Raw genomic sequence first — 25,867 nt, forward strand, 5'->3', positions numbered from 1 at the left:
AGCGCCTGAATGTAAATAATCAGGTGGCTGACATCCGCTGACGTGACAAAGCGATTTATGATGACCTGGCAGAGACGATGTTTTTATGACTTAACTAGTGGCAGTAAAAATACAATGTGGCTGATGAATGCTATGCGTGTGCTACAAATGGTGTTTCAATGGGGGTTATACCGGTAGGCAAGACCATTAAATCTCTTACTGCAACAATACCGTATGCTCTTGCACTACAATCCCACCAATACAGCACACACCCGCACTCCACTCTAGTCGCCCCGGTTCTTCCTAACTCCATAAGCGTAGTGGTAGCTAGCTAATACACTGTACTGTTTGGCAGTTGAAAACTAGACTAGCATACCTGTTAACTGGTACAAAAAATAGAACATACTGGTACACTAACTGAGCTAAAAGGCTGAATACTGATTATGTACTATATAGAAGCGATTTTTAAAAACTGGTTTATTCAGTGTTCATCAATCAGTACACCATCTACAACTACCGATACAACATTACTGTATATTCTTTTAATCGTGAACCCAACTAAATATTGTGAGATTTCTCACCAATAAATAGCAGCTACCGATCATACAGATAAGTACTGATACTGCTAAATCTTCAAGGTAACTTTCCAATTTAGGTACGTTTTCACATGTGGGGATAGTGCAGCCTAATATCCTACACTGAAAGAACGCAACCAGAAAATAAGAACGGTCCGTTTAACATAACTTTTTCACGATAATCTCATCATAAAAAGTAGCTACGGTAGGAATATTGGTACCGACAAATTTAGATTAGATGCTACTAACCCCTAGGACGACGGCTGTAGGCTAGTGAATATGACATGAGAGGTGTTGACAAAGTTCTGCAAATAGAGCCATAACGTTAGTGATAGTAGCTAATGTGGTGGTGACTAGTGTTCGTGGTAGTGCTCACAGGAGGAGGAAAAAATAGCGTTCGCGATGACATTTAGTAATGACAACAAATTCAGTGATGATATTGATGCTGACGATGGTAATGACTAAGATGACAAAGCAAAGTTTGGTGACAATCAGACTTACGAGAGGTATGATACTGAGACTGAACTGACAGCAAGTGTAGCAGCGTCACCGATGCTATTATACGCACATGAACCGTACAGGTGAGAGGACTGGTGATGGTAGTAATAATGTCGGTAATAAGAAACAGTAATAATGACGCCAGTAGAAGTGGCGAAACACAGCCTACGTTAGTGATCCTGGGTAACTTCAGAGGGCGTCATCCTTATCGTTAGCCCACTCTCCAAATTTCGTCTTTAATTTGGCTTGTATGCTGCTTCTCTTCCTAACAGCGACAGAGTTTGTATAAGTAACACACACGATAACACGGTGTCAGGTAGGTAATAAGTCACTAAGGAAGAGGTGCTATGAAGTCTCCTAGGCAAACGAGAACACAGGCCTACAGGCTGGAGCAGATTGGGACAGTACTGGTATTGATATTAGGTTAGATAAGCTCTCAAAGGATGTGTGTGCTCAAGTAACGCTGTACTATCTTAAACCCTGCACAATGGCTGACCTGCAGTTAATCACCTTTACCCCTGTGTTCAATACGACTCTCACCTGGTATCTTGTGAATGGACTCTATGCATACAGTTATACTAAACACAGAGGAACCGGAATCAAAGTGCAGTATTTTCATCGTTAACGTTCTCCCACAGACTTCCTTTATTAGCCTCCCTTTCCGCCGCAATATGCATCACTTTTTACATTCGCTAGTACACTGGTCATTCTTCCAATCAGCCTAGTGCCTGCCTGACCCCTAAACTGTGACAGGGACATGAAACACACCTGTCCATACTCATTCCAATCCATCTAACCGTCTAATAATTAATTGGTATTTTGGCTCATTATGCACAACCGGTCACCTGTAATGAAAGCCTACTTTATATTAAACTTATCTTTTCCCCTGCCTATGATTTCTCTGAGTTTGAAAGGTAGTGTGTCCAGGAATGTGGATAGGTCTAAATAAGAATCTTGGTGTTGCTTCTCTTTTTACGGTGCGCTGGTGTCGAGATATAAATTTACGTACGATTTTAGCCATTGGTTCTCTGCATCAAAGCGAGATAGTGATATTATTTAGTGAGAGAGAGAGAGAGAGAGAGAGAGAGAGAGTCACCGGTAGTGGTTACAGTACGAAGCGGCGACAGCAACAGTTACGGTGAAAGGTAACAAAGAGGCAGTGGTGACAAGACAGACACGTGACAGAGTACCGGTGACAACTCCAGCGAGACGAGCACGGAATGACCACACCAAAGCGCCAATTTCGCTAACCGCATTTTTCCCCTCTTGCAAGTTGGCGGAGTGGGAGTGTGGGGGTGATGGAGCAGCGGCCGGCAGTAAACCCCATCATCACACTACGGACCGTATTATACGTGGTTTCGTAACAAATTTTTCATTGTGATTTATGTTACTCAATACGCCTGAACATGCTCTAGTGTGGTATTTTAATAATCTCCGTATCAACATCAACACAGCCCACCCTAAAAGACACTGAGCCGCAAACACAGAATAAATCGCTCAGAAAGTGGTATTGCGATATCCCTGGTCACTTTTGGATGCTGCTCTGTGGGGGATAATGGCACTGCATCGTCCTTGTCATCCCCCGCAACATATGGGGCTTCAGTCTGCCTTTGTCGTTGGAACTGCTCTTCTGTTCAAGCAATTAAAAAAAAAAAGTTCAACATGATTTATAATTACTGTTCAAAGATGCGCAAGTTTAAGGTGTGTATGTATAAAGTGGCAAAGAGTACAGTGTATTCTGGACTAACGAAAACGCTGAGGAAAAATCATGGTATTGGTGACGATGAGGAAAAATAATCGTGCTTGTGACGAAACCACACACACACACACACACACACACACACACACACACACACACACACACACACCCTATTTAACTCGCTACGGGAAACAGTCACCCACGGTACAGTATAGGGCTGTTACTAACTTGAAATACAATGGACTAAGGAAACAAAATTTAGAATGCTCATGCCGGTTTGTTAATAAATTTCTAAAATAGGCCTCTCCAAAATTTGAATATCAGGTCGCGGTTACATGAAGTTCGACCAGCCTTCGTTATGAGGTATGAATGCATCTTCTTGGTTACTATTCAAATCGATCTTCCAACTGAGCTGAGAAGTGCTAAGGTTGTTCCACACGTTGGAGGTTTAAATAAATAAATAAAAAAAATAAATGCGCTCCAGGCTGGACTTAATCTCACCTTTCCCTAATTCTTGACGAGATTCTACGTACCGTACGAACTTAAGTTAGAAGGGCTGGTAAGGAGGCTCCCAAACACCTCTTCCTTAGCGATTTATTTCTGGGTTGAACTGGTTAATATCCTTCTGTCCGTTATTTATGCGGAGTATGGCGATACTGGAAGTATCTATATTAAAGATGAAAAGGGAAGTAAGGTGTAATAAACAAAATAAATCACTTAGGAAAAGGTATTAGGGGCCTTCCTTAACCGACGAAAATACGGGCCAAGAACAGTCTGTTTCAACCCCTTCAGTACCATGACATTACTCTCCCTACCTCTAGAGTCCTAGACGATACGTTTTCATCTATGGCGCAATAACGTGTAGTGACGATACCGGTAACTATTTTCATTATTCCATTTACAGCCTGATTTCTATCCTTTAAAGTTTAGATGAATTAAGCGGTCTGAAAAATGGCTAGCTGAACTGAAACAAAACACGTAATCGGATTAAAGAGGTGTAGGTTTAGGCTATTCACACTGAGTACACATTAAATATCATAAGCAAGATACCTCCCATTAATAAATAAATAAATAAATAAATAAGATGGCGCCAGCATGAAAACTCGACTAGAATTTCTCCCAAAATAAGCCCTAAACACAGTGAACAATGTACGTAATCCGGCAGAAAAAGTACAATTTAGACCCATATTCTGTTGGCCATTACCTTGCCATTCACCATATATATATATATATATATATATATATATATATATATATATATATATATATATATATGGTTAAGTTACAGAAATAATGGGCAAAATCTATGAGTTTTCATTTACAGATGTTGAAAACATTAACCACACTGTAATTCCTTTATGATACTGAAATTTTGTGGATACAAATAAGGTCCGGACCGAAGAATGTTACATTCATGTTAAGGTTGCCTGCATGTTAAACTGGTGGTATCAACTTCAATAATACGCTTTCGTGGAACTTAAAAACCTATTACGTTGACAATTAGGTTACCGTATATTTCATGGAGAAAATTACATACTGTATTACGTAAGTGGAACCCCTCACAGATTTTTACCAATACAATCGGCATACTTACGAGCTACGATCCACCAGTTAGGGTATTCGTCTGGCTCGGTGGTTGCGGGTACTCTAGTTGCGGTAGTCGACTGCTCTGTTGGAATATTATCAGATGTCTTCTAAGTACCTTCTCTTTAATTTTCTCTGCATCACTGGCACTACAGGTATCACGTAGTATCGTAGAATTCAACACAATGATACGCACTGTCAAATAATTCATCCTAACTTGAGAATTTTGAGTGAAATGAATCGCGGGGATACACGACTAACATCCCACCTGGTAATATCTATGTTTATGCTGTAGTTCACATCTCTTACCGTCACTAATGCATCACAAGCGTAGTACCGTCCTTAGTAACCTCCAAAAACAGTGATAAGGGTCCTCTGCAGTCAGTAAATTCAATAAACAACAGTGTTCCACCCTCACGTGCACTGACCACAACGAGTTCTTACTTGAACACTGTTGCCAAACTCTTCCCTCACACGTGACGTGAATCGTGATAGACATGCATCAGTTATTTCGTTATTTTAATCAGTATTAGAAATTATAAATCTACGATAATATTATCAAAGTTGTATATTAAGATCAGTCTGTTGGTCTTGTAGTACTGGCTACGTTACTGTACTTATCACAAAGGTTGAAGAAAAAACTTCGCTCGATTTGGTAACAATTAAATCAGACGTTTGGTGACGTTCAAAGTTCAGCATAGTTGCAAATATTGTCACTTGTACTCTGTTATTCGAGTCGTATATCTTGCATAAATAAATGATTCCTTAAATTTCATTATTTAACACTAAAATCAAATAATATTCGTGGGCAAATACGTATTTATGAATGAGTGCATAAAGCGGGTTGCTCAAAACTTCGTTTGTGTTTACCGTCACAATAAAGTTAGCATATACTGTATAATTTATACGATGTTTGTACATATTTAAAGGTATCTTTTGAAATATGAGTACGATTTTTTTTTCTTAATATGCAAACAGATTTTGCAATATACTGTAGGCCAAGGCCAATAACACTTTGGCTTGGAATAGGCTTGACGCACAAAGTTGGACGGAATTATATTTATCGAGGCCATACTAAATGAAAAATGAAACTTGATTGGTGCACCGAGAATTTTGTTGTAGGGAGGCCTGAGCTGTGGTTGTCATTATCAGTTGTATGAGTAAATACAAATACGGTAAATGACTCCGTCGCTGATGCCTGTCCAGGATGTAACACAGCACCCCGTACTATTAAGCACATTATGGAAGACTGCATTGCACACAATCACCTACGCCAACAACAAAACACACTCTTTGAGAGGTCAGTGGGAAAGCCCAGTCTCGGCCATAGTCTTCCTAAGGGACTCGGGGCTTTTCGGCCAGACTGCCTAGCGAACAACAACAACTACTACTACTACAGTAAATGTCTTAAATAATGCCTTTCCATTCAGCTTTTTCTTTAAGAATAGGGGATCTGCCCCTCTCCCTTCCCAGCTGCACCCATGAATATGATGTAAAATAAAGTAACTAAGTTGAAAATAGAGTACTGAATTTCAAATCCCAGTTACCCAGGGGATGTACACAGTTTCTATAAATGGCAATGCAATAAAGATAAAAGTCAGAAAAGTTTCTGGAGTAATAAAACACTGCAGTTATGCTTCATTGATAATGACTTTATTACTTTAAATACAGGAGAAAGAATCTGCAGTGAAGATACATATTCAAAAATACAAAAGAAAATACTGTACTAGACACAGAATCAGTTTGTGATAATAGACACTAAGAAATTACTAAACAGTCAATAAATGTAAGAAACAGAAGCCAAGAAAAAAGCCCAGTGTTCTTTATTATCTTGATCATGGCAGACAGAACCATGGCCCTTGCTCTATCCACTTTTTTTTAATTTTTCTTACAATGTTTCATTTCTTAAATTTCCTTCCTCCTATTTTCTATTATTTCTTTCTTACCTTCCCATTTAGCTACAAATTTCTCACCTTGAGTAATTGCATAACAAATTTTTTTTTGTTTTTTGTGGTGCACAGGATCAAGGACCACACCTGACAGCCAAAATGTTATTGTCAGAAGCAAGTACAGGGCCAAGAATTATATGAACAAACCATGCTACTCTTGGGAAAAAATCACACATCCATGCCCAGCCTTAGAGAACTGTATGATCATAGGAGTAAGCTAATTCAAAACTGACATTACATAACTGAGCACAGGAATTTAGATGAGTATAGGGTTTGTATAAGTACTGGCCCAAAGCTAAGGCGAGGCGAGGGGGAGGGGGGGAGTAGTGGTTAAAAGGTTGAGTGCACACACACCTGTCATCACTACACAGCAACTACAAGACAGCAGTAGACACTAAGGCACTTACACAAAACATTGTGGCTTCTTTCAGATTTCTTTTTTTTGTACTGTAAACCGTAGGGAGAGTTTCATGGAGCAACTGGGGGCTGGGGGCTAAGAAGGGACATCAAATATGTTTCAGAATTTTAAGCTCACCAAATACTGTTTTATGCTGTCCATAGTTCTTCAGCATTTACAGATATAATTTCTAATCCTCCAAAAAAATTAATGGAAAATTTGGCAAAATTTCCTAATTTTAAATGTCACTATACATTAACCTGGTTTTCCAAACTGTACTGCAATAAAGACATGGAATTCAGAAAAGGGTACTGTGCTACTGTGCATAAGAAACTTTATTATTTTTATTCTGGGAGGGAGGTCAAAAAATAAAAAATAAACTTTAAAAAATTAAAAAAAAATCTTGAGGGATACTGAGCACTAACATGAATGGCCACAGAGTAAACAGAACCCAAGGCACTCCAGAAGACCCTCCCCTGGCTAGAGGTTACAACCGTGACGACAGACAGACCTGACGCACGCCATGACAGGTGGTGGCAGCAGCAGCAGAGGAAGCCAGCATGACAGGGCAAGAGAAAGTGAGAGAAGGCAAGGAATTGCCAGGGCAACAACTGAGGAATTTACTATTAAAAGACCAGGCCAAACCACAGGGGAATTAGAAGAAAAAAATTAATCAGGTACTTATTATGTGACACTGTGATGTAAAAAATTCAGTTAATTCAGTATAAGAAAATTTCTATAAATCATAAATGCTTATAAGTCAAATTCAAACTAAATAATGAAATATCAATTATGCAATAAATATCAACGGCTATAAATAACCATAGTAAGTTCAAAGACACTGCATTAAAGAACGTGGTTGGCATAACCCTCATATCAGATAAAATGTACAGTTCTTTGAGCTACTCAATTTTTTTCCTCATTCAGTTTACATGGCAATTAGAAAAAAAGGTAATTCAGATTTCAAACACTTAGGAACAAAACTGTGGCATTTTTGAGTTGCTGACATATTTGCAACAGTTTCTTTCTCCATTGTCTAAAACTACGAAGGTACAACCCACCCACACATCTTACCTTCACTGACCCACTAATTCACTCCACAGTTAATCATTCACTGCAATAGCTCTTACATAAATTTCATATAAAATAACTTATATGTGTAAACTTCTTTTAACTGCATTAGAAAAATCATGTTACCCTTATGAAGAATTACCTTATGATTCAAGACTACTAATTCTCCCTTTGGCATGCTTACTACGTACCTGTTATAAAAAATGAATAGAATATCTTTTTCTTCCTATTAGCACCATAAGAAAATAAAAAAGCAATTTCCTGTTGCCTTCAAACAACATTTAAGTCAGAAATGAACAAAATGCAGTGTGAACATAGTAACATTTAACCATTTTCATAATACCCATAACAAAAATGACATAGTTGGTGAGTCAATCCAATGAGACAAAACAAAGAAACCCCAAGGCATGACGATAATGCACCATCCACCTTAATACAGTACTTAACCACCCTCAGTAAAACTATACGTCTGGCCGAGAAACAGGAAGAATGGCAACTGCTCAGGTCAGGCATGATTCACATTATTGATAGCATATTATTTCTTCTGGTAGGAATGATCTGCTCCATAATTCAAGATTTTCTTCATTTCTTTATGTGTCAGTGCATTCCTCAAATGGTGGAGGTCACTAACGGTGGCATTTTAGTTTCCTGTCGCTGCCCTTCTCCTGCTGCCCAAGAACCTTAAGGTTACAGTGTCTGATAGTGAGACTGGACTCCATACCTGAACCTTGGTGTAGGTCACTCAAATGGACCCATTCCATGGACCTTTTCTGAGGACTAGTTACTTATGATTACTTCATTTGACTTGTTCTGATAACACAGTGAAAGGCTTAGCTTCAGGTATCTCAAGAATGAATGGGGTACATTAATTCAGTTTCTAAACTTTTCTTCCACACAATATTTCATTCACTCACCTCTAGTCATTCATGAAACACTTGTTGCTAAGTTCAGAAAGAAGGACCCTGTGGTCCATTTCAGGTAGTATGGTGTCCAGTCCCACACTCCCATTTACCAGAGCTGCAGCTGAATAGTCGAGCCTACACTAGGGTGTTACATGCCTTATATTATTAGTTAGTTAGTGGCTGATATGCACACTATGAGTGGCCATGCTGAAGGGCATTTGAACTGGTGTTCTGTCTGGTATTACTGGCATGACTGCCATCCTGTGCCAGTCCCTTCATTTGTGGGCCTCCTGTGTACCATGACACTGATTGCCAACACTCACTAAGGAGGTAGCCTTGCCTTGTGTCATATCCAACAGGGCGACACTGTCATACACTTCACAGAGGCCAGGCCACAATCGCCGTCACTGGGATAGTCTGATGACGTTGCCCAGATGAGATAAAGGAAAAAAAAAAATTAAGGCGCTTTTAACCTGATGTACCTGAAGCTGAATTCTGTATGAATGAATCTAATGAACTTGGCAACATCATGCGCCCTACCAGTCAACTCCAGGGGAAATTTTGTCATATTAGGCACTGTCATACTTGAGGAAAGTATAATCAGGTGTCTTTGTGGTGAGACTGCTTATGTATGTAGTCAGTACAGTATGTAGTGGTTCAACAGTTAACATCACCCAATAAGGGTAAACTGTTTCCTTGGCCACTACTAAATTGCCGTCGCTACACTGCCACCACACCAATTTTGGTAGGTGTGTGCCTATGGTAAGGCAGGATCCTATGGTGTAGTGGGCATTATCTTTTTCTCTGACTCTCATATCTTACTTAGCATCTCAACCACTTTATCACACCATCACTGTAGTAACTGAAGGTAAACCCATACCAGCCCGATGCCAGTGCTGCAGGTTGCATTGGTGCATCCTGACATACGCATCAGTAACCAAGCTTAAGCTGGGACACCTAATACTTACCCATGCTTTGAATCATTCCAAGAGCTTGATATCTGAGCCTTCACTCTTGGAGAATCCAGGCAAAGGGCGATCACTGCCAACAATCAGTAAATTTCAGTCTGCGAACTGAGACTGATTAGAATTAATACCTCTACCTCACAAGCAACATTTGTTGGCTAGTGATGGGTACAGTACAGACAACACTGCTTATCACAGTAGTCTTGTACTTTGCATGTCACAAGTTTGTATTTATAAATTTACAGGGTATTATATAAAAATTTCACACTGCTTAATAATTACAACCCACTGTACTACAGACACAAACATCATACACAAAAATAATCATGCCTATCTAACAGCAACATTATACTGTACATTCAACTCTCTTTGTTACTCCAGTCACACAATATATATCATGTCAGTATAAAAAATATGAGACCAGACGTCATCTTGTGTGTGAGGGAGCTGCGGGTAAATGGGTGGGTGGGCGGCATGCTTGGCCCTCTTTTAAATCAGCCACTATAGGGCAGTGCCACCACACCCACCCGAGCCCAGACTCCACACTGCCTGCGTGCCTGGCTTTGCTGTGCAAGTACTGTAGGGCTACTTCAGTAACCCTTGGCACGAATATTCTCAGACAAACTCAGGACACGGCAGTTCAGCCCAATATGTACACCAGACCATGGTATGTACATGTAGTGGGCACTATACACCTGACACAAGCTCAGGTGAGCAATAAAAGTACATCTCTTGCAGAGTAGGGCAGGGTGTTCACACAGGTGGAGGTCCATGCACATAGCGCAACTGTGGACTGAATGACAGGTTAAGGGTGTTTACATGGTCGCAGCAATTGGGCTCCAGTAGGCAGGCCACACAGAAGAGGAGAAGGAGTGCAGCCTGGAAAGGAAGAGCTGCTTTCACCACACGCCACATCCACCCTTTTCGTCCATTTCCTCGCCCACTAGCATCACGGCTGCTGACAGTACCGACACGACGACTATTGCGCCCTACCTTATTATCCTTGCTCCAAATCCGACGCCTGAAATTAGAAATACAAGACTCAGGATGACATTTTCAGAACATGGCACACAATACGTTAGCGATGAGTTTTCTGTAACTCTATGGTACAAAATAACTTAGAGGCGAGTTTTATGCAATTCTTAATCAGAAAAATTCCAAGTCTGTGACATGTTTCTACAAATTAACTATATGCAGTACTTTTTGTATACCCTAACTTGTTCTTAAAAATTACATATGTATTTTCCTTATCAATAAGCATTTCTCCACTGACAACACAATCTTTTAACTACCAAGAATGGATTCTCCTGTCACACATTTATACTTTATATTTGCATATTATGCCAAGCCAATTCTTTGTCAGTATCTGTGCGAGTCCATATGAGGTTCACCATGGAACACGACCATCATCTAGGAGGGAAGGTAATAGCAAAAAAAACTTCCCTAAGTATGACTAATGGATGGATGTCTACAGTGATGGTTGAAGTTCTGTAAAGGCCTATTGGTATGTATCAGTCTGCATACAGTATATCATTGGTATGAACCAACAGGATCTGAACAAATGCTATGAAAGGATGAAGTATTAACACCCATGTTAAAGGTCTGCCACAGCTTAGGTTCCAAACTTGGCATCAGCAAACACACATACCCACAAGCAAACATGGTAAACAATCAGTAACCACAGCTCACTGTAAATTATTTTCCATAATATTCCATCTACAACCATGTTATAACACTCACATCTTCCCTACAAGTGTAAAGCTTCAAAATTCTGACATGGTTCATCATTTACTGGGCACATATTCCCTTAAAATACTTTTTGCACACATCAAGCATATTACAGACCATGACACTGAAGGGCGAAGTGATGAATACACTCAAGATATACTATTTTTATTAAACTAAATAAGCTAGTACGGTAATCTACGTTATAATACCACCTAAATTTGAATCACATTAGGAAAACGTTATCAATAAACCTCTATGGGAGCTCTCCCTGCTGAAACTACTATCCTCATCTCCATATTATTTATCAATATGGTTGTTAAAAAATAGAAAGGAAAAAAAAGGGTGTACACAGCAAGATAATATATACAGTACTATAGAAATTGTGTACATAGCAAGATCATATGTACTATAGAAATCAAGTTTAAGTAACCTCTTAGTCAAAACCTTAAACCAAGATAATATAGGCCTATAGAGATCAAGTAATCCCTTAGTAAAGGGAAATACAAGCTTCTGTAAAATCTACCTTGAACATCCTCTCTCACATCAAAATGAGAAATCTCTTAAGATAAGAATACAACTTTTACACAATTCTTGCTTAGCAGAGATTTTTCAAACTCCAGAGATATTATATAATCTTCATTAACCCCTTCAATACAAAAGGCCTTTCGTGAAGCTGAATAAATTTGTCTAGGGGCAGAAAGAATAAGTTAAGACATCATCATAGTGAATTGGTTAAACAATGCTACCTCCCTAACCCTACTATCTCTCACCCATAGCTGCTTTCTCTTCTTACTCTTTCCACTGACATTTTCTATCAAATACCTTCATTTTTCTCCACTATTCCATACCTCAAATAGCTCCCCTTCACCAATGTCCCTCCCTCCATCCCTGTATTTCAGTTCCATCTTCCTACCTTCAAATCTCTACTCACTCCCAGCTCCCTCCCTCCCCTCCCTCTTTCTCATCTTGTTCCTGCTACCCCTTGACCTCTTCATCCCGCCCTCCTCCCAACCCAACCTCTCATTCTTCCTCCTCCTCCTCCTGGCCACATCTCTTCCTCTTCTTTTTCCTTTCCACCTCACAACCTTATCCCTCCTACCCTTCCTTCCTTTCCAACCATCTCTCTTTTCCTCCTCTCCTCTCAGACTTTTCCATCTTCTCTCTCTCCCAGTTCCTAACCCTGTCCCTCCTCCCAACCTCATCCATCCTCCTTCCTTCCCTTCTTCCAACCCTACTCTCCTTCCCCCACTCACCCCCCTCCTACCCAACCCTGTCTCTCCTACCTATTGACCTCTCCCTCTCTCCCTCCCTCTAGTTAAGTCAAGGTCAACACCCTCAATAAGCAAGACATTTTTCTCTGTTTTCCTGCTCTGACTGAATATACTCCTGTTTTTCAATATTTGTATGTCGCATTCTTGCTCTCTCACTGACTTTTTATCTATTCTCTTTCCTTCTTTCTCTTATTTAACCAGTTTCTCACAATCTCTCGCCCTCCTCTCATTTATGGTCTCTAATGCACCGAAAGTAAATCCATTTTCCACCGATTGGTCCACATGTGATAAGAACCAACCACTGATCCCCAATGACCTCCCTGGTTAAGCCTGTGAATGGGATCCACAGACCTATTACCTCCCTCCCTCCTCTGTTCTTTTCCTTCTAGATATTATCCCTCACAACCTGTAACCAAATTTTTCTTGCCTTTTTGGATAACTTATCCTCCCCTTCTATCACCACCACAACTATCATCATTGAGCTATACTCAGATCCACAACCTCCAATCCTTTCCTAAAATCATATTCCCCCTTTTTATATATATAAGACAATGCATTTCTTTTCTATAACTCCATTATCCTACTTCCACATTTAGAAGAAAAAAAAAAAGTTTTCACTTCATCACTTCATTTCACACAGGTCCCTGACTTCCTCCAGAGTCCATCCACTTTTCTCACTTCCCATTTTTACTCACCCACCTTTTCTTTAAATTAAACTAAAGCAAATGTAGGAGTCTCATTTTTCTCTTAGCAACTTGCTTTCCTCCCTTCTTTCTTCTTTTTAAAAATATTTCATCCTACTTTTGCTAATTTTTTAATTACTCCTCCACGCCCTCTACTGCATCTTTACTGTCTCTTTACCATCTCATTCCACTAATCTCAACCTCCATCTCCCACTTTGGCCCCTCCTATTCCCACGCCCCAACCAATCATGGTTCGTTTCACTTGTCACCTCCAGTTTCACGTTGTAAAAGGTCACAGTGCAGCCTTAATGGTAAGCCTGATGTTGCAAGTCTTTGCCAACCGAGTTGATTTTCAATGGATCATGAAAAAGCAAGACTTTAAGCAAGGAATATTTCTCTGGTAAGAGCAACATTAAGCAAGTAAACTTAATCTGGCATTACTACATAGCACTGAAGAGGTGCAATGTACTATACCACTCACTCATCTTGTCTTTGTCTATTGTATTAATCTTAAGTCACTCTACATTCAATGTTATACTTATAATCCCCTTGTGCTTATGATACAAAATATTATGTTGTACTGATTATTTCACAACCACAATGAAATACACAGCACACACAATTTTTCCAAATTTCCACAACTAACACCCACACTATGAGCACTAAGTAAGCACATTTTTCTTATTCGAACTTTAACCCCTTCCATATGATGACATTTTTCTAATACAAATTTGCCACTCCCTGATGTGTTTGTTCTGCTTAAGAAAGATCCTTATGGATACACCAAAGCTACTACAATCTTCTGCCCCAAAAACTTCCTTAAGCTGAGTAAAATGATAATGAGACAGCAAGAACAGGATGGTTAGCACATCATGAGACCGAAGGAGTAATACTTCATCTTGCAATAATGACTTTTATATTACTGTACTAGTACTTTTCATCATGCAGTAGTGGCAACAGTTAGCTGACAGTACCTGAGTTGTGGTGAGGTCTTGGCAAAGTCAAGGGTGCCCGCTGACCGTACCACCAACTCCCGACAGTGCTGCTGCAGACCCTTCAGCTCCGTCTCCGCACTGCTCAGAGTCTGCCAAAACCATTACACCTCAACATGATGCTATGTACACACAAATAATTATTCATAAAAGTATACTGTACATTAAGAGAAATGTATTAACAGTACGCTAAGTGATTATCCACTGCAAAATTTGCACAAATAAAAGAACATGCTGTATTACACCATATGTACAGACAGTTACACAACAAATACTGCAGTGCTGTATTAATGATGAGCAATGAACAACACATAATTAGATATTCACACTTGATATCACTGCACCAACTGAAGTTAAATGTTCTGATAATGAAAAAAGAAGATTTATCAACAAAGGTACATTTCAATACATTTATTATGTTTGCCTTTTATTTCATTCCACAAGGCACTCTCAGTGAAGTATGGAATGACTGCTGATAAAGTACAATGGAGTAACACAAATGCCCAATGTATACATTACCATTTATGTATCATAGTCGATCCTCGACAAAACTAAAACACAGAGTCAGCCTATTTCTAAATACCGTGCTGTACACTGAGTCTTTAATTCAAGTTATACAAAAGGCTCTCACCTTGCATACAGCAGCCCATGCTTGTGAGTCGGGGTTAAGTGATGCCTCCAGGTCACGGGCTAAGCGCCGCAGGTGTGCCAGACGGCGCTCCCTCTCACTCAGCTCCTCAGATGAACATGACTCATAGCCAGATGTTCCAGAGTCACTCAGACACTCATCACCAGATCCAAATGCCAGGGACTGTGTTGATCCTTCGAGGTCTCCACTTGATGTCCCTTGGATGTCGACGCCCTGGGGAAAGGGCAGAATATTTAGCTGTTTAATGTAAAAATCATAGCCCCCCCCCCCTTTTCTTTTCTTAAATGGGCCTTACATACTAAATATCCTATAATGCATTACCTTATCAGAGAAAAAAATGCCCTTTTATTATAAACTAATAATAGCCAAAGTAGTAATGCAACCAAAACACATTATTATCATCATCATATTATTATTACTGCAATCCTTATTTCCTTATCCACTATCTGAAAACATCAGTAGTGTCAGTAGGGTCTTAACTGCAAAACAGGAAAGTGTACAGAGGATGTTTTGAAGACCTCACTACCTCATCACCATCTCTAACAAGTTATGACTAGTCTACTTAACTGTCACAAACAATCATTACAGGGTATCATGCACATACATTCATTACAAGATTGTATCTGCATGCAGTTAACTTGTCATTCATTTCTTCAATTACGTATTTACACACACACACACACACAAACCAACTCCACTCTTCAGTGTCCCTATCCTGGTGCCTCCTTCCCTCACTCATTCCTTGTCCTTATCTACCTTTCACCCTCCCTCTCTTCACTCGCCTACCATTCTCCACATTCCTCCCCATACAGCTCCCTCTCCATTCCAAAGGGCCATCATAGGGTTATCAATGCTTTTAGTCTCTACACAGCAAAATCTCACTTAGGAATAGAAATTGCTGTAGTTAGAGTTAAGGTGTGAGGAAAAATGTATGGTTGAGGGTATGGGTATGTAAAGGTGTGTACTGTGGAATGTGTGGGAGTGTATGCTTGGGTGTGTTGTGGGGGGTGTGGGTGTGTTGTGGGGGGTGTGGGTGTGCAGTGGGGGGTGTGGGTGTGTGGTAGGGGGTGTGGGTGTGTGGTGGGGGGTGTGGGTGTGTGGTGGGGGGTGTGGGTGTGTGGTGGGGGGGGGTGTGGGTGTGTGGCTGAGGGCATGGGAATGTGGTGCAATGTGGAAATGTGGTGGATGGAGTGGGTATGTGGTGGATGGAGTGTGTGTGTGTGTGTGTGTGTGTGTGTGTGTGTGTGTGTGTGTGTGTGTGTGTGTGTGTGTGTGTGTGTGTGTGGTGATGGGTGTTGTATAAATACCGTTAATGAATAAAGCATAATAAACTGCAAATGACTGATGATGGAAGTGCAAGAACGAATGGTGTGGCAAACTTTATATTGTGCCAAAATTAAAGACCAACCTCCGAGCATCAAAACTGAACTAAAATCCAATGAAAACAAGAGTATCAGTATTTCTACATAAATGAATAACAAAAACAGAAAAAAGGGCAGAGCAAAATTAAATCAAAGAAACAAGAATACCATCAATTATACGTAAATAATGCAAGAAAACACTGAAATAAAGGACTAAAGTTAACCACACTCGAGGAGAACCTGCCGGGACCTGACTCCCTCCCCCGACCAACCATTCACCTGTCAAAACTCTTCCCTCATCGCCCCGCCCTTACAATTTGTCCGACCCATTCCGCCGATCACCACACACAATCCCTCTTCTCCCCGGCCAGCCCATTTTTTCCTCCGCGAGCCCGATGACACTCCTCAATTTGGTGATTTATGCGGGGTGTCAGTAGCGGGGGAGGGCGGGCTCATTTAAATAAGAGAGGGAGGGAGTGACGGGCACCCCACCTCGCCGCGCATTGGCCAGCTGCCGCGGGGGTCTTGTTAGCGGCGTGTCGGTGTTTATCAAGGCACGCTGGCCCGTAACGCACACTTCACGCACGCACATGCACACCTCTGGCAAACGCACACACACTACCAAGACAGACAAACAAAAAGACTAACACACACACACACACACACACACACACACACACATTCTAATCCATTATAAAGCACATTCATACACGTCTCCGCCGCATAACACTACCTACAAAGGGAGTAAACAGACGCACATTCCCGGTCAATAATTCATTCATTCATTCATTCATTGCCAGACGCCATGTATCCCAAACGAGGTGGTCAAGGGCTTAGAGTTAATTGTTTTACAGGGAGGGGCACTAATCCTCCACCAACCCCATTTGACAAGTAGGGATGAAATAATGAAATAATTCCTTTCCATAAATAAGGTTCCGAACAAATGAGGCAGGGAGAGTCGAACCCGCTTCATAATTAGACAGCTTTGCAAGATTTAATTAGGATCTGGCAGCAACTATCGTCCCATACTGTATCAATTTCAATAATTTAACGTCATTTTGGAGAGAGGGTAAGCAGAACAGCGAAAGAAGAGGTAAAGGATAAGTATGGGGAAATTGAAGCTGAAACGAAACACCAGGAGACATGACCAACACCTGTACCAGACTGCTGAGAAAGATTGGAACATTATTCTCATCTCACTCTTAATTTCTACTGACGATTTTACTCAGGACTGAACCCTACTGGCAAAGTGGTTAATGAAGGCTGTATATAACCCTTCCAGTTCGAGGAGTCTATTTAAATGCATGAAAGTCCTTGAAAGCAGAAAGAATGAAATAAGAAATAGTTCAATGGAGTGAAGGTGTTAGCAGACGGTACAACGACACAATCTACGAACCTGTGTCTTCGTGTGCTGCAGCAAGAGCACCTTCTTGCCCGGCAGAGCCTTGCGCCTGTCGTTGAGCAGCCTGGCCACGTCCTCCACACTGGCCGTCACGGAGTCTGTCAGTGGCCCGCCCGTCTGTATGGCCGCGTCCAGCACCCGCAGTGTGTCCGAGTCCTGGCGAAGGGCGCGGGACAGCTCCTCGGCCTGGCTCTCCCACAGTTTCCACGTGGCCTCGACGCTCTGCAGCCGCGTCACCTCAGAGTTCACCCTGACACACAGGCACACACAAACGTCACAATTAGCTCATCCGAATCTTTTTGTCATATCTCAACAAAGTCTGTCCTATTTTTATGTCAATTTTCTTTGGATAATTTACCGTACCCCACAGGTATTAAGAATGGCTATAATATATATATATATATATATATATATATATATATATATATATATATATATATATATATATATATATATATATATATATATATATGACAACCCAAAATTTATTATAAAACACTCATTCCACTATTACAGAACTATCAATATGTTAATGGAATAATAATGGTTGAATCATTACACAGCACTGGCGGGAAGTAAATACATATAAATGACCGAGCACTTACCGTCGGTCGGCCTCGTCCCAGAGTCTGTAGAGGTCGGCCACTTCGTCCTTGAGGGGTGCGAGTGAGTAGCCAGTCTCGGTGAGGAATCTGTGTACTGCCAGGTTGATACCCGACACCTCCACCTTACGCGCCCTCACCTCCTCCTGCAGCGCCTGAGGGAGGAACACAAGCAAACGGGTTGGCTATGGATTGCTTCACGCTCTACACTACAATACACAACTTAATCTATTTTCTAGGTGTGGTTAAGTTAGGGCAATGCTTGGCGTTTCATCCCAGGCCACATCATCTGATCCTGTCTAAACCCGTAACATCTTTAGTATCCTATTTATTCTAATCCTGCTGCCTCTGGACGATTTTATTCAACTTTGGGGAGACCTTTCGTAGTGGAGAGATTTAAAAATATTTCCAACAACTGCAGCAGGAAGGCGTATCTATCTATTCACTTTTATTTCATTGCTGCTACGACCAGAAGAGTTTTAGTTTATGAGGAGCCTCTTGTAGTGCTGGGGTTAAAATCTATCCACCAGGGCACACACACTTCCCATACCAGCTTCCAACCTCACCTCTTCACACTTCACCCTTACCAAACCCTGTCTACATCATCCCTACTCACCCTATCTTGCCAACCAATACCCATACCACCGCCCTTCCTGCTCCTACGCACCTCCATCCTAACCCGCCCACCTTTCCTTAAACCCATCCCACCCCTACCCTGCCTTGCCCACACCTTTCCCCTACTCCCACCTATCCCACTCTACCCACACCCTGTTCTCACTTTACTCATTCTATCCTACCCTTCCCTGCCTATTTCTTTCGATCCAACCCTGCCGTGCCCTACCCACACCCTTTCCTATTCACTTCTCTCTATCCTTCTCTACCCACGTCCTCCCCTGGCTCTCCCGCGTGGTGGCCATCCGACACTGATTAACGACACCCCCCCCCCGCCCAAAAAAAAAAAAAAAAAAAAAAAAAAAAAAAAAATCCCACGTCCAACTGCCTCCATCACCGCCACCTCGTTCACGATACCAAAACAAAGCCTGGCTCCTTTCACGATGCCTTTATAGACACAAGATAAATTAGCTGGGGTGGTCGGAGGCAGTGAAGGGACGAGCGATGGTGAGGGTTGTAAATTTGTGAGAGTGAGAGAGAGGGGAGAGATAGATTAATGTGAGAGGGGGAGTGTGACAGATTAGTGAAATCGAGAGGGAGTGACAGATTAGTGGAAGTGAGAGGGGAGGGTGATAAATCAGCGAAAGTGGGAGAAGAGAGGGTCATGACAGTGAAAGCGAGAGAGAGAGTGACAGATTAGTACACATGACGGAAGGTAGTAATGAATTAGTGAAAATGAGAGGGGAGAGCGATATACTAGTGGATATGGGAAAGGAGAAAGTGATGATACAGAAAAGTGGAAGGGAGTGATTGAATCTGTGAAAATGAGAGGGAAGTGATACCATAAGTGAAAGTATGAGGGGAGGTTCTGACAGTGAACGTGAGTGTAAAGTGGTGAATTACTACAAGTGTGATAGACTGATGGATGAATGACAGTGAAAGGGGGATAATGAATCTGTAAAACTGAGAAAGAGAGACGGAGCGGATGAATACACGAAAGTGAGGTGGTACTAATCACGGTGAGGCGGTGACTAGGGGCGGTGATTGTGAGCGTGAAGATTTATTTAAGTGGGAGACGTGATGGTGAGGGGTGATGGTAAAGCATTAGATTTCAATACTTTTCATCATATTAATCACCCGGACCCCCTATACCACCTCACGTCTAAACTACCAATAATTAGCTTCTACCTCAGTTTTGCAGTGCTACAAATTGGTGTGGTACTGAGTGAAGTGCGGCTGCAGCTCCTCACCAACCAAGCAGTTTTAGTCAACCTCGCAGTGACCAGTGGGGTGTAAGTCAGGGTGTGGGGAGAGGGTCATTACGGGTCACCGAGAGGGCCCAATGATATGAGGGATGGTCAATGGGAGGGTTGGGGCTGGAGGGCAGTCTGGGACGGGGGCGGGTGCTGGCGGGGGACAGGGTCAGGGTTAGAACAGGGGCGCTTGGGCAGAGAGGATGGAGAAAACCAGGGACGTGAGATTCTAAGGCCAGTAGGATAAAGGTCTCAAGGGCGGAGGTAAGGGCCAGATTAAAGGCAAGGGAGGGATAGGAAATGGTAAGCCGGGAAAATGGTACAAAAAGACAAAGGTAAGAGCCAAAATGAGAACCGGAGAACAAGGGGGGGAAAGGGAAATGATAAGTGGTAAGCAAGGGAAGGAACAGATAAAGTGCAAGATAAGGAAGGGGAGATACCTAAGGGAACATGATAAAGGCGTGGTTAAGGGAAGGAGAGATGAAAGGAAGAGGGATAAAGGGCCAAGATAATTCCCACGAACAGAAGATGGAGTAAAATAAGGAGTGAGGATGGGCCGGGAGAGGATGAAAGGAGAAACGATTAAGAGAGGAGGATAGGACCAGGACACTTTTGAAGGCCACGGGAGAAAGGGAGGAGAAGAGCAGGGAGACAACAGGATAAGGATAGGGTGAAAAGGGGAAGGGGGGCCTGGGGGAGGGAAGAGCAGGGACAGTAAGGTGAAACGCCAAAGACAGTGATAAGGAACAGAAGGAGGCATGGAAGCTCCTGAACGTGGGAGGAGGAGTAGAAACACAAGGATAGGGGAATAACAGGGCAAGCGCAGGGGTGAGGGGTGGGGGTAGTGGAAAGACGTGGAGGTAAGGGGTTGAGAGGACGGGGTAGGGGTGAGTGAAGAGGGTAGGGGCAATAGGAGGAGGGGAGAGGGGTGAGAGGTGGGAGTAGGGGGGTGGAATCAGCAGGGTCGGTCAGGTGGAACGCTAAAATTATCATCCCAGCACGAGACGAGCCCACTGCTCCCTCCAGGCTAAAGGATGCTCCCCGGCTCCTGTCCTCATCACATACACATACCATCCTCACTACTCAGCCTCTTTACCCAGCATCCTCACTCACGAGCCACTCTCCAGTACGGTATTTTATTTACCTGTCCTCAACACACACACACACAGCTAAATAACCCATCACTTTAACTCAACCTCTTCATCCAGCCTCCCCACTCACGACTCATCATCATCTCAATGAAGCTCCACACCACTCATCACATATCTCCATCTTCACCTCCTGTCTAACCAACCCTTTTTCACAACAAACCGTCTCCTTTAAGATGACTAAAAATCACTAGAGGTAGGAAAAAAAAAGAGGGAGGGAGAGGTCTGAGTTTGAGGTTTTACCCCTTCAGTATGAGGTCTCTGTTAAGGACGAAAATAAAAAAAATCACATAAAGGTAAAATAATAGTAATTGTATTGATGGAACTAATCCCACATCCACCTCTTCTCACCAGTCCCTCCCACTGAGTTCCACGCCACTTACTTCACTGAGAGAGAGAGAGAGAGAGAGAGAGTGTGTATGTGTGTGTGTGTGTGTGTGTGTGTGTGTGTGTGTGTGTGTGTGTGTACAGAAAAATTGAAACTTTACGTGCACAGTACAAGCCAGTGGGAAAGAAGGCACGTATACTGTAATATATACAGTGTTCCGTACGTGCATACATGTGTTGATACATAAAATGAAATTACATTAAAAACTGGCTGTATATTCATGTAGCTCTGTGTATTTGTGCACTGAATACGTATAAGGAAGGTCACTGTATAAATAAACCGTAAGTGTATGTGTAATGTACTGATTAGCACTCAGTACGTACTTTTTATGCACTGGAAATGTAATAGGTATTCAGTACAACGAAAGTGAATTACATACTGCATAATCCTCACACTAAAGAGCCTACAGTATGCGTAAATACATAAATATATAAGCGTGTGAAGAGTGAGAGTGTGAAGGACTGGCAAAGTGTGTGTAGAAGGACTGTACACTGGGGTTGGCAGTGATGAGGTGGTTATGAAAGATGAAACAGTGTATGTAAATGATGTAATATGAAGATGGCAGGGCACGGGATGGTAATGGCAGGGATGGATGAGGCATGGCAGACACTGATTCCACATGACGGAAGGATAGTGTGAAGAGATGGTGGAGGGAAAGATGACTGGGGTGAAAGTGATGATGATGATGGTAATTGTGAAGATGATGGCTGTTGAAGTGAATATTGTGGTACTGATGGTAACTGGGGTGTAAGTAATAGTGGGTGTGATGATGATGATGATGATGATGGGAGTTTGAAGACGAAAGCGGATGTACGGGAAGTTATGTGTAAAGATTATAATAGTGTTAAGACGATGGAGGCAAGTGTAAAGAGGAGGGTGATAATGGTAGCAATGAAGATGATGAATGATGCAAAGATGATGATGGCAAGGGTCTACGTAATGACCGATGCCCATATAGCAGGGGTAAGATACAGCCATGAAATCGTAGCCAAAGGAAACGTCTATGAAAAAAATTAGCATAAAAAAAATGTCTAGCGAAAACTAATCAAAAGGTAAATGAAAAAATCTTACGCAAAAAAAGACCATGAAAAAATTAGTGTCAGAAAATACAAACTCTTCAGTGCACAAAAAAAAAAAGAGGGGGGGAGGTGACAAAACTAAACAAAAGGCATAGGAAAATCTTGCGCAAAAAACTGGGCAGTCAGCCATGTTGGGATGAGAATAAGACCTTTTTAAGCAGAGAGTGATTAATAACAACTACGTCAAGAAGCTCATAAAAAAATAAAAAATAAAAAAAGGGGGCTATATACAACGACACAGAAGTAGAGACACATTTTTAAAACGCTAAAGAAAGGATTACAGAAAAAATATATATAAATACGGGTTTATGAAGAAGAAAAAAAAGACAAACATTTAACTTTACAGAATCAGCAACTTATAAACTATGGAAAAAAATGGGCATACGAGGAAGTCTGGCAGAAAGAAAAGGGCAAGCGAAGGTTATAAATCAAAAGAAAATGGTAAACAGAAGGCAAAATTTTAAAATATCCCAAACAGCAGGCGGAAAAGATGAGGGAAAAAAGAAAAAAAATCCCACACTCTGAGGAAGAGAAGAGGATACCTGTAATTAATTAAAAAAAAAAAAAAATCCCTAGCAGTATCAGACAGTAGAGCTTGGGTGCTGAAAAAAATCCTTAAAAGTATGAGGAGAAGAAGAATGCGCATATGTAAAAAAAGTATGAGGTCTGGCATGTAAACAAAAATCTTCAAAAGAATATGCTGCAAATGAGTCAATAATTAAGGAACGTATGAAAGATGAAGGAGTGTAAATAATGATGTAAATAATAAAAATAAATAAAGATAAACTAAGAGAAGGTGGTGTGTGGGTGAGGCGGTGTGCGTGCTTTGTGCCATTAAGGAGTACAAGCCCCCCTGCGGTCCCCCCCAGCCCCCTACTCTACCCCCCCCTCCCTTCATAACCCACCCCAGGATTCACTTAACAAAATAATCCCCCGACGGCGCAACCAGACGAGGGGATGAAATTCTACCCTCAAGTCTCCAGTCACGCGTCTCTAGCCATCCCTTCACTACGCTTCTTTAAAACTGCCATCTATCTTGAATGCTGAGTTGTAGGATGGGATTTACATTTGAATAGGCTAGTCACGAAGAAGTGGTCTCGCCAACGCATAAGAAAACTGTCTGATAGTAGCAATAACAGGGGGCAATAACGTTACTGTAAATCGGAGTGAAATTGTTGGATGCTGGTCAAGGCCATTCTTTTGGTTTTCAGACATCCACGGAACCTGTTGCAAGTCACATCTCTGGATAACAATTAATCTGTGGACACCAATTATATCTGGATACCAATTACCGTATTTCTGGATACCAATTAATCTGTGGATACCAATTATATCTGGATACCAATTACTGTATTTCTGGATACCAATTAATCTGTGGATACCAATTGCTAATAATCTGATCTACCAACCAATGTCCTGCTTACATTCCAGTCGAAATTTAAACCGAACTACAATTTTTTTTTCCTTGCTACCAACTATATTCCTCAGCTTCACCCCTTCACTCCCACGACGCATTCTATAATTTACTCTCGTTGCTCCCAGCTTTACACATCTTTATTTTCCGTACAGGAGGAGTTTGATATAGCTTTTATTAACCCTTTCAATAAAGCACATAATTCCCCATCTGGATAAAAGTAAAATAAAGTAATCTGGAGGTAAGAAAAAAGTGTGGGAAAGCAAGTCGCTGAATTGAAGGCGTTGAGAAAGACGTCTGGTAATGAACCGGTTAACCCTTTCACTGCGAGATTAACCCAAATTTAAATCATCTCATCTAGTGACAGCGACAGTATAATGCAAAAGACAGTCTCGTACTAATGAGGTTAATATTACAGGCAAGGAAAGATAAACCGCATTTTACTGAATATCCCAGTAAATAAACACGAAAAATAATGGTAACTAACTATAAACGTAAATGAAAATGTAAAAAAGATAACCAATTTTAAGCCATGAATCAGGTAACGCAATTCACTGGTTTAGTCTTGTCATCTCCACTCGATTTCATCTATCTTAATTACGGGGAACCATTTTTAAAGAGGGGATGAATTAAAGTTTTATCTAACCCTCTAGTAGAAAGTCCTTCCTTAAACTATAAACACTGACTGCAAATAAATAAATAAATACAGAATACATCATCAGGTTGAACAGGTGAGAAAATAAATAACTTCCGACAACACCTGTAGAGCCAAACAGGTTACAGGAATTCAGTTATCTCCATCCACGCCTTGCTATTACATCGTTTTAAAATCATGCACTTTGTAATGACTGTACAAACACACTTACTGTACCCACTTCAGATTTACATTGCCAGTTTCTACCAAAATTATGTACAAAATTAAATATATAAAAAGGGTAATTCTGATGTACATATATTGCCTCCTCGGTGTCACGATTTTTTCCATGTTTTTTTTTTTCGATTTTTTCTCAACTTTTTTTTAAATTATTATTTACAGTGTTTTGTTACCGCCAGATGAACTATACTTCTTTCACCTTAACTTGGCCAAATTTTCGTCCTATTGGAGCTTGTTTCAGGTAGCTCAGAGGCAGAATAACAAGCTGCTGTGACTTCTTTCCCATAACACTTCTTCGTGACTAGCATCGTCTTTTAATACCTGCTTATACCTGGCCACTTAGAGAGAGAGAGAGAGAGAGAGAGAGAGAGAATGGGGAATCTTAGAAGGTATTATGCATCAGAGGGAGGGAGGAAGGGAGGGAAGGAGGAGGAAGGAGAGAAGACTGAGGAGGGAGATGAAGGGGAGGAAAATGAGGAACATTATCGTGAGGAAGACTAGAGGGAGGATGAGCATGGGGAGAGGGAGGTGGGGAGAATGGAGGGGGTGGGAGGGACTGATGAAGGAGTGGGAGGAAAGAGAAGGATTGATGGAGTGGGAGTAGAGGGAAGGATTGATGGGGAGGGAGGAAACGGAAGGATAGATGGAAGAAAGGGAAGGAAGCTGGAGATGGGGGAGGAAAGGGAAGGGTGGATGGAAGAGGAATGGGAAGGATGAATGGTGGAGGAGGAGAGGGAAGGATAGATGGAGAAGATGGAGGAAGGGAAAGGATGGATGGAGTGGAGGGTAGGG

At 41.5% G+C, this 25,867-nt stretch overlaps 1 protein-coding gene across 1 annotated transcript in view; it reads right to left on the bottom strand.

Moving 5' to 3' along the window:
- Positions 1-5,966: 5,966 nt before the first annotated feature.
- The window catches only part of klar (klarsicht), a 441,086-nt gene continuing 421,185 nt past the window's right edge, over positions 5,967-25,867 (bottom strand). Inside the window, exons 20-24 of the mRNA XM_080265346.1 lie at positions 18,311-18,462; positions 17,700-17,955; positions 14,925-15,155; positions 14,276-14,385; positions 5,967-10,640 (exon numbers count right to left, since the gene is read on the bottom strand). Of these exons, the coding sequence (XP_080121472.1) occupies positions 10,373-10,640; positions 14,276-14,385; positions 14,925-15,155; positions 17,700-17,955; positions 18,311-18,462 (1,017 nt within the window). The 3' untranslated portion in view covers positions 5,967-10,372. The remainder of the gene's footprint in view (positions 10,641-14,275; positions 14,386-14,924; positions 15,156-17,699; positions 17,956-18,310; positions 18,463-25,867) is intronic.

The sequence above is a fragment of the Coenobita brevimanus genome, chromosome 14, assembly GCF_032717465.1.
Source record: "Coenobita brevimanus isolate Jiangsu-jjx chromosome 14, ASM3271746v2, whole genome shotgun sequence".
NCBI lineage: Eukaryota > Metazoa > Arthropoda > Malacostraca > Decapoda > Coenobitidae > Coenobita > Coenobita brevimanus.